The sequence below is a fragment of the Aegilops tauschii genome, chromosome 6, assembly GCF_002575655.3.
Source record: "Aegilops tauschii subsp. strangulata cultivar AL8/78 chromosome 6, Aet v6.0, whole genome shotgun sequence".
In the NCBI taxonomy this organism is placed as follows: domain Eukaryota; kingdom Viridiplantae; phylum Streptophyta; class Magnoliopsida; order Poales; family Poaceae; genus Aegilops; species Aegilops tauschii.
The window spans coordinates 199,612,887-199,622,804 of record NC_053040.3 but is presented as its reverse complement, the minus strand read 5'-3'; the positions used below and the strand labels follow the sequence as shown (position 1 = coordinate 199,622,804).

The 9,918-nt window shown below is 56.5% G+C and overlaps 1 protein-coding gene across 1 annotated transcript; it reads right to left on the bottom strand.

Moving 5' to 3' along the window:
• Positions 1 to 1,148: 1,148 nt before the first annotated feature.
• On the bottom strand, positions 1,149 to 2,286 carry LOC109747014 (uncharacterized). Its single transcript, XM_020306108.1, has 4 exons — positions 2,118 to 2,286; positions 1,801 to 1,956; positions 1,331 to 1,660; positions 1,149 to 1,246 (listed from the first exon to the last, which is right to left on the bottom strand). The coding sequence occupies exons 1-4, from the start codon at positions 2,284 to 2,286 to the stop codon at positions 1,149 to 1,151; spliced, it is 753 nt and encodes a 250-aa protein (XP_020161697.1).
• Between the last annotated feature and the right edge of the window lie 7,632 nt (positions 2,287 to 9,918).

Genomic DNA, 9,918 nt, shown 5'->3' with positions numbered 1-9,918 from the left:
CTAGGGCGAAGTGGAGGACCGCGGCGACCTCAACGCGCCAGGAATCGCTAAGGAAGGTGGCGGGTGATGACCAAGCCGGCCAGCCCCCGAGCCCCCGGGTCGAGCAAGTCGAACCGGTGGTGGGGTTGGTTTAAGAGAAAAATGCATAAATGTGGAAGACACAATAGCTTGGTCGGAAAGGGCAGCCCCCGAGCGTCGCTCGGGGAATCCATAGTTTTCATATGATTACAAAAGGCAGTGATACATACGTGCACATAGCTAACTGTAAAACGGGCGGAGGAGTTCTGTGTTCCATGACCGGGTTGTTTCTTTGCCGGCGGTGTCTCTCTTCCATTTGTTTGACTTGCGGGCGTCGATGAGGTAGTAGGCGTTACGGTCGCACAAGGCCTTGCTGACGATGAAGGGGCCTTCCCATGGGGGAGATAGCTTGTGCTGGCCGGCTTGCTGCTGGACGAGTCGGAGGACGAGGTCTCCCTCGCGGAATGCAAGGGGCTTGATCTTCTTGTTGTGGTAGTGCCTCAGGCCTTGCTGGTAGATGGCTGACCGGCTGAGCGCCAAGAGGCGTGCTTCTTCGAGTAGGTCGACGTTGTCCTCGCGGGCTTCTTTGGCTTCGGCTTCAGTGTACATCGCGACGCACGGTGAGTCGAACTCGACGTCGATCGGGATGACGGCTTCGGCTCCATAGACGAGGAAGAACAGGGTGAACCCGGTCGACCGGTTTGGCATGGTGCGGAGCTCTAGAGGACGGCTGGCAACTCGTCGAGCCAACTGCCGGGCGAGCGGATGAGCGGCTCGACGAGCCGCGGCTTGATGCCGGATAGGATGAGGCCGTTGGCCCGCTCGACTTGGCCGTTGGACTGCAGGTGTGCCACGGAAGCCAGGTCGAGACGGATGTCGGAGACAGAGCAGTATTGCGTGAGCGCGCCCTTGGTGAAGTTGGTGCCGTTGTCCATGATGATGCTGTTCGGCATGTCGTATCATACCGCAATGTCTTTGACGAATCGGATGGCTGTTGGCCCATCCAGCTTCTTGATCGGCCTTGCTCCGATCCACTCGGTGAACTTGTCCATCGCCACCAGCAAATGCGTCATGCCACCTCGAGCGGTCTTGAAGGGTCCCACCATGTTGAGTCCCCAGACCGTGAAAGGTCAGGCGATCGGGATGGTCCAGAGTGCTGAGGCCGGCTCGTGGCTGCGCTTGCTGAAGCGCTGGCATCCCTCACACTTGAGGACAAGCAACTTGGTGTCTTGGAGGGTCGTGGGCCAGTAGAAACCATGGCGAAAAGCCTTGGCCACCAAGGACCTTGAGGCGGCGTGGTGCCTGCACTCGCCCTGGTGTATGTCGAGGAGGATCTCAATGCCCTTGTCTTGTTCGACGCAGCGCTGAAACACGCCGGTGGAGTTGCGCTTGACGAGCTCATTGTTGATGATGTTGTAGGCGGACGCCCAACGCTGCACTTGTCGGGCCTTGGTCTCGTCCATGGGGAGAACCCCGTTCTCCAGGAACTCTGATATGGGCAGGGCCCATGGTGGAGCCATTACTATGGTGAAGACGGCCACCAAGGCGGGTTCCGGGGCGGCAGCCTCCGAGCCGTAGGCAACAGCCCCCGGGTCGGGGACGGCGGCGGCTGGGTCAAGGACGACGGGGACCAGGTTGATGGCTGCAGCCCCCGAGACGGGTTCAGCAGTCCCCGGGCCGGGTGGGGCAGACCCGGGCTAGGTTTGACAGTCCCCGGGCCGGGCTCGTCAGCCCCCGGGCCGGGTTCGACAGTCCCCGGGCCGGGTTCGTCAGCCCCCGGGCCGGGTTGAGGTGCGGCCAGGATCTCCGGGACGAAGATGGCCTCGGAGTCCCGGGACGGCCTGACGGACGGCTTATGCAGGTGCTCGAGGGAGACGCCGGACGGGACGGACTGCCGGGATGAGGCGATCTTGGCGAGCGTGTCGATGGCCTCGTTTTCTGCACGCGGAACGTGGAGGAATTCGCAGCCGACGAAAAAATGGACGGCTTTTGGACGAGGAAGTGATAGCTTGCCATGTTGGAGTCACGGGCGTCCCACTCGCCGGAGCACTGCTGCACCACCAAATCCGAGTCGCCGTAGCATAGGATGCGTTGGATGCCGAGTTCCTTGGCGAGCCAGAGGCCATGCACAAGGGCTTTGTACTCGGCGACATTGTTGGAGGAGGCGAAGTGGATCTGGAGCACGTACCAAAGCCGGTCGCCCTTCGGGGAGGACAGCACGATGCTGGCCCCCAAGCCGAGGCACATCTTGGAGCCATTGAAGTGCATGCGCTAGTGTGTCGAATCCGGCGGTGGCGGCAGGTACTGGGTCTTGGTCCAGTCGATGAGGAAGTCGGCCAGAGCTTGGGACTTGATCGTAGTGCGGGGCTCGTAGAGGATGGTGTGGCCGGCTAGCTCGAGTGCCCACTTGGCAACCCGGCCAGAGGCGTCCTAGCAACCCATGATCTCGCCCAGGGAGGCCGTGCTAACCACGGTAACAACGTGTTGTTGCAAGTACTGCTTCAACTTCTTGGCGGTGAAGTACACGCCATAACACATCATCTGGTAGTGCGGGTAGTTCTGCTTGGAGGCGGAGAGCACCTCGCTCAGGTAGGAGAACGGGCGCTGGATGGCTTGGATCTTGCCCTTCTCCGGTCGCTCGACCACCATCACCGTGCTGACCGACCGCGAGGTGGCCGCAATGTAGAGCAACAGCGGCTCCTTCTCGGCTGGCACGGCCAGGATGGGTGCGATGGAGAGCATGCGCTTGAGGTCTCAGAAAGCTTTGTCCGCCTGGTCACTCCATTCGAACGGCGACGTCTTCTTCATTAGCTGGTACAGGGGCAAGGCCCTCTCGCCCAGCCGGCTGAGAAACCGGCTGACCGAGGCCAAGTAGCCGGTGAACTTCTGGACATCGCGCAGCCGAGCCGGCTTGCACATGCGCTCAATGACCTTGATCTTCTCCTGGTTTGCCTCAATGCCGCGCTCCGAGACGAGGAAGCCGAGTAGCTTTCCGGCCGGGACGCCGAAAACGCATTTCTCCGGGTTGAGCTTGACTTGGTACTCGCGCAGGTTGGCAAGGTTTCCTTCAGGTTGTCGAGGAGTGTGAGGTGCTGCTTGGTCTTCACCATGATGTCGTCCACATAGACGTGGTTGTGGCTGAGTTGCGGCAGCAATCATTTCTGCATGCAGCGCTCGAAGGTGGCGCCGGCGTTCTTCAGGACAAATGACATGTGATCTAGGAATACGCCCCAAAGGGCGTGATGAAGGACGTCTTCAGGGCGTCGGCCGGGTCTAGCTTTATTTGGTGATGGCTGGAGTAAGCATCCAGGAAGAACAAGAGCTCACAGCCGGCGGTAGAGTCTATGACTTGATCGATCCGCGGGAGGGCGACTGGATCCTTGGGGCAGGCCTTTTTCAGGCTGGTGTAGTCGATACACATGCGCCAGATCTTGTTCTTCTTTAGAACGAGGACTAGGTTGGCCAGCCACTCGGGGTGAAACACTTCCATGATGAGCCGGCCGCCAAAAGCTTGGCGACCTCTTCACCAATGGTCCTTCTCTTTTCCTCGGAAAAACGTCGCAGTGGTTGGTGGATAGGCTTGGCGTCCTTGCGGACGTGGAGTTTGTGCTAGGCGTACTTCCTCGGGATACCCGGCATGTCCTTTGGGGTCCATGCAAAAATATCCCGATTCTCACGGAGGAAGTCGACGAGCTCGCCTTCCTATTTGCTGTCGACGCGGGTGCATACAACAACATACTTGCTGCAGCTGGGGTCTTCCGGGTTCAGCTTCACCTTCTTGGTCTCCTTGGAGGGCTTGAACAAGGCCTCGTCGGCCGGCTCCTCGGCCGGAATCGGCACGGCCGGCATCTCGCTGGCCAGGGCGACGATTCGGTCGAGCTGGCGCCGCTCCTCGGCTATAACCAGCGACTCAGCCAGTTTGGCGCCGTGTCGGGCACACTCCAAGGACTTGCGGTAATCGCCAGTGATGGTGATGAGGCCCTTCGGACCCGGCAGCTTCATCTTCAGGTAAGCGTATTGGGGAACCGCCATGAACTTGGCGAGAGCGGGCCAGCGCAGCAGCGCGTGATATGCACTGGACAGATCCACCACCTCGAACCAGAGTGGCTCGCGTCGGAAGTGGTCGCTGGTGCCGAACAGGATGTTGAGCCGGATCCGGCCGATCGGAGAACAGGAGAGGCCAGGAACGATGCCGTGGAAGATCATCCGGGTTGGCTCCAGGTCTTTGGCCTCGAGGCCAAGCTTGGTCATGGTGTCCCGGTAGAGGATGTTGATGCTGCTGCCACCGTCGATGAGAGCCCGAGAGAACTTGCACATGCATCGAGGTGCGACAATGGTAGGGTTGAGGACGAGGGCGTAGTCACCCGGGTTCGGCATGACTGCCGAGCGGTCTTCCCGGGTCCAGGTGATCGGGCGCTCCGACCGGTGCATGTATTCCGGCTTGGAAGGGATGATGGTGTTCACCTCCTGCCAGAGCAGGCGCCTGCTACGCTTGTCGTCACCAAGGCTGGTGAAGACGATGTAGGTCGTGTTCTGGGCCGGATAGACGTCCTCGCGCATCGCGCCGCCAGCCGGTGGCGGTGGAGGAGGCGGAGGCGGCTGCCCCGCTCCCGAGGCCGGGGCCGGAGGAAGCGGGATGTTGCCCCTCATGATGCGCTTGGTGATGGCGCACTGCCGAAGTGTGTGCGTGGACGGCCTCGCGCCGCTGTGATGCTTGCAGGGAGCGTCGAGCATCTCCTCGAAACTCATGGCGGACCACCATGCCGTCTTGCCGATCTGCCCGCGTTTGGCAGCCGGGTCGGTCGCGGGCGCCTGCTCGGCGGCCGCGATGAGCCGGTTGTCATAGCGCTGGGCCGGCTGGTCGGCCTTGCGCTTGTTGTTCTGCTGGTTGTGCTGCTGCCGGCTGCCTTTGCCGGACGGCTTCGGAGGGGGAACTGGCTTTGCTTTGCCGGCTTCGTCCAGCGCCACCTAGATCTTCATGGCGGAGTCGGTGTTGGCATACTTGTCCGCCATCACCATGAGCGCGGCCATGGTGGCCGGCTCAGAGCGTAAGAGCTTGTGTTTGAGGAGGGTGCCGTCTCGGTACCTGTTGACGAAGTACTGGATTGCTTGGACTTCATGGATGCCCTCGCAGCTGTTCCTGAGCTCAGTCCAGCGTACGAGGTACTCGCGGCCGGTTTCCGCCGGCCCCTGCATGCACATGGCAAGCTGGCTGGGGCGGCCGGGTCGCTGGTAGGTCCCGGTGAAGTTGCGTATGAAGGCCTACTCGAAGTCGACCCACGCGTTGATGCTGCCCACCGGCAGGCTGTTCAACCACGTGCGGGTCGAGCCCTGGAACATGAGCGGCGCGTAGCGTACAGCGAGACGGTGATTGCCGCCGGTGATGGCGATGGCGGTGGTGTAGTCGGTGAGCTAGTCCTCCGGCTTGAGGGTGCCGTTGTACTTGGGGGTGTCGCGGGGGAGCGTGAACCCTTTGGGAAAGGGCTCGTCCCGGATGCGCGGGCCAAAGCACGCTGGTCCGACAGCACCACTTTCCTCCTGCTCCAAGGAGAGGGCGAGTCGGTCGAGGCGGTGGCGGGCTTTGGTGTCGTCGATGGCGCGCGGGCCCAGCCGGCTGGCGGCCGTGCCACGGGGAGCCGGGTCGACCAAACCCGGACGTCGCCCGGGTTGGACGGGAGGATCAAGCCGGCGTCGGTCTTCCAGGGTCGGCTCGTCGCACAAGCCGCCAGCAGCCGTCGGGGCGGGGTTGCACCGGGTCTGGGTGCGGCTGGAGTGCGCCTCGCCGGGTGGCGAACACGCCGTGTTCTGCTGGTCCTCGGGACCATTGGCGCGGAGGGAGCCGGATCCCGACGGCTTGGCGAGCTGGTTGAGGCGGTCCTACTGCATGTTGGCCGCGCCGAGCAGGTCGTTCACCCACTTGAGGCGATCCTTTAGCTCCTCGCCTGCGAGCTGATCCAGGCCGACCACGGCCGCCTGGGAGGCACGCATGTTCTTCGCGGGAGTCTCGCAGACGGGAGGGATGGCGCCGAAGGCGCGGCCGACCGCGCCACCCGAGGCTCGCACGTCGGCGACCCGACTTGGCTCGGGCGCGGCAGGCGTGAAGCCGTACGCGGCGTTGCGCTCCAGCTAAGCGGAGTCCAGGGGACGCTGCGTGGCGGTGAGCATCTCGGTAGGTCCAGCAGGTGCTGGCGGTCCTCCACGAGCCGAGTCCACGCCTCGGCGATGTTGGAGGCGTCGACGTTGGTGGCGATGGGGACCCGAAGGCTCTGCATCCTGGCGCGCAACGGGTTGGGTGAGCCGGACCGATCCACTGCGGCCCTGGCTTCGGCGGCCTTCCTCGTCGCGCTGGACGAGGAAGAAGCGCCGGTGTCGGTGACAAAGACCTCCACGCGGAGGTCCATTGCCCCGGCGGGAGCGCTACCGCTGAGGGAGAGGGGGGAGTCAGAAAAGTCAAGTACCTCGATGGGGTACTCATCGGCTGCGGGCGCATTGGAGATGCGCAACACGGCGTAGGAGGCGGCGAGCGCGGCATAGAAGCCGAAAATTTGGAATCGCTTCAGCAAAAAAACTAGCGCGCAAAGTGTCATCAGACACGGTCGCTTATTCAGAGCGAGTTGTGGACTATAGCCGTCGCAACTTCTCGTGCAATCCATATGCGTACTATACTCCGACTGTGCTCCAAGATATTTTGTGCTGCATCTCACACGGTTGGTTATAATAAACTGTGTGGGATCTACTTGATTTTCTGTCTTGATTTGATTTACATAATGGGGTCACAGCGGCCATGGACGGTGTTTGAATTGCTAGACCTTTTATCTGCAGTGAACATGCAACTATATGTGTGTCCTAAAAGAATTGGAATTATTCAGGGTTCGTTTGGACATTTGTATGCATTAAGTGAGTTTTCAATGCATTTATGTGCATAATTCAAATTTCAACTACATGCACATGCTCCAGAGCATATAAATTGGTTGAAAAATCAAATCTTTGTCCTTGGGTGCATGCTTAGGTGCCATGCAAGATATGGGAATGAATGTCAAACACCCTGCCATTGTCAGTCGGCCGCAAACATTGGGATACCTGGTTTTTAAATTCTAGTAAATCCAAAACTCATCTGAAATTCATCAAACTTGGCATGCTATCATGGAGCGGCATCAACATGTCATGGTAAATATTTTGTCCCATTTGGGGCAGGTTTGGGTATATGCTTCTCACAAACCAGAGCTTCTCACAACAAGCATGATGGTTTCGGTAGGGAACACCCCACCTTTGGGGACGAAACGATATCCATTGCCTCTTATTGCTTTCAAAAAATTTCTCGTGTCAACATAGAACAACAGGAGTGTTGTGTCATTTTTTGTGATTTTTTGGGGTTCGTTTGGAAATTTTATGCATTAAGTGAGTTTTCAATGCATTTATGTGCATAATTCAAATTTGAACTACATGCACATGCTCCAGTGCATATAAATTGGTTGAAAATCAAATCTTTGTCCTTGGGTGCATGCTTAGGTCCCATGCAAGAAATGGGAATGAATGTCAAACACCCTGCCACCATCACTCGGCCGCAAACATTGAGATACCTTGTTTTTAAATTCTAGTAAATCCAAAACTCGTCTGAAATTCATGAAACTTGGCATGCTATCATGGAGCGGCATCAACATGCCATGGTAAATTTTTTGTCCCATTTGGGCAGGTGTGGGTATATGCTTCTCACAAACCAGAGCTTCTCACAACAAGCATGATGGTTTCGGTAGGGAACGCCCCACCTTTGGGGACGAAACAATATCCATTGCCTCTTATTGCTTTCAAAAAAATTCTCGTGTCAACATAGAACAACAGGAGTGTTGTGTTATTTTTTGTGATTTTTCGGGGTTCGTTTGGACATTTTTATGCATTAAGTGAGTTTTCAATGCATTTATGTGCATAATTCAAATTTGAACTACATGCACATGCTCCCGTGCATATAAATTGGTTGAAAATCAAATCTTTGTCCTCGGGTGCATGTTTAAGTCCCATGCAAGGAATGGGAATGAATATCAAACACCAGGGCACCGTTGATTGACTGCAAAACGTTGAGATACATGGTATTTAAATTCTAGTAAATCCAAAACTCGTCTGAAATTCATGAAACTTGGCATGGTATCATGGAGCGGCATCAACATGCCGTGGTAAAAAAAATGTCCCATTTGGGGCAGGTTTGGGTATAAGCTTCTCACAAACCAAAGCTTCTCACAACAAGCATGATGGTTTCGATAGGGAACGTCCCACCTTTGGGGACGAAACGATATCCATTAGCTCTTATTGCTTTCAAATTTTTTCTCGTGTCAACATAGAACAACTGGAGTGTTGTGTCAATTTTTGTGATTTTTCAGGGTTCGTTTGGACATTTTTATGCATTAACTGAGTTTTCAATGCATTTATGTGCATAATTCAAATTTGAACTACATGCACATGCTCCAGTGCATATAAATTGGTTGAAAAATCAAATATGTGCCCTTGGGTGCATGCTTAGGTCCCATGCAAGAAATGGGAATGGATTTCAAACACCAGGGCACCGTTGATTGCCGGCAAAACATTGAGATACTTTGTTTTTAAATTCTAGTAAATCTAAAACACGTCTGAAATTCATGAAACTTGGCATCCTATCATGGAAGGGCACCCGACATGCTGTGGTATTTTTCGTGTCCATTTTGAGAGAAGGCGCACTCGAATAATGACAGCCAACAATGGCATTTTGAAAAATAGCTGCCACTTTAATATCTCAAACGTTTGTATAGTTCAAACCGTGTGCGTTCTTTTAACCATTCACGTGACGCCACAAGTCTTGGTTTTAATGGCTATAGGAGGTGTCGTGTGGACAGCTGCTTTACTGAACGGGAGGCGTGCGAGCGCAGTCCGGTGCGCAGGCTCACCGAGAAGCGTACAAGCTGTTTAACACAGGATCTGTGCATCTCTTCAACGCAAACGGTTCAGATTACGGTATGCAAATTAAAGCCAGACTTCGGCGCTAAGCCAAGAGACACTGCGATTTGTCAAAATATGCAGCTAAAAATCAATAGCACTATCTATTTTTTGCAACTAAAATTCAGTAATTAAGCATAGATTTCTTTCATACTAGAGATTAAGCAGTCGTTCTCACCGGGAAGCGAGATAGCCTTGGACCGCCGCCCGCCTCGCTCCCATTGGTCTATATTAATGGCGCCGCCGAGCGGCCGCACCCCCCCCCCCATCCTCGCCACACACACAATTCCTCTCTCTCCGCCCGCATCCTCGACTCCGCTCTGAGTCCTCAAAGTTGTCAGTGTACGAGGATTCCGCCTTAGCGCCCCATCGGAGGGAGTGGCGACGACGGGGCTGTTGAAGCACCAGAGCACGGCGTGAATACGGAGACAGAGGTTTCCGTCGCCGCCGACGATGTGGAGAACGAGGCTGCCAACAAGCGGAGGCGGGTCGAGAAAGAACAGCAAGCGACTCCAGCAGGCCTAGACTTCATCAACAACCTCCCTCATGATATGTTGATAGTCATCATATCCCTCCTCCCAATCAAATATCGGGCGAGGACAGCCGCCCTTTCTCGGCGGTGGCGCCCCCTATGGCTCCTCACCCCTGTCGACATCCTCGACGCCCACAAGCTCTGCCATGGCTAACGTCAAAGCTTGGATGCGTTCTCCCAGATCCTCGGCAGTCACCATGGCCAAATCAAAGGCCTTATCACAGGCAAGTTCGGTTCCAATGGCAAGGACCGAGCCAAGCTTGACGAGTGGTTCTGATCCCCCGCCATAGATCAGCTCAAGAAGCTCAGTTATAATGATGGGCATATGCTCTTGCTGCCAACGTCCGCGCTCCACTTCGCACCCACGCTGAGCCTCGCCAAGTTCATGAACTGCCATTCCCCCCTAA

Coding starts and splice junctions, on each gene's coding strand:
- LOC109747014 (XM_020306108.1), bottom strand. CDS start 2,286: ATGCACTTCAATGGCTCCAAGATGTGCCTCGGCTTGGGGGCCAGCATC. Junction 1,957..2,117: donor CTGGCTCGCCAAGGAACTCG/GCATCCAACGCA, acceptor TTCCGCGTGCAG/AAAACGAGGCCATCGACACG. Junction 1,247..1,330: donor CCTCCTCGACATACACCAGG/GCGAGTGCAGGC, acceptor CGACCCTCCAAG/ACACCAAGTTGCTTGTCCTC.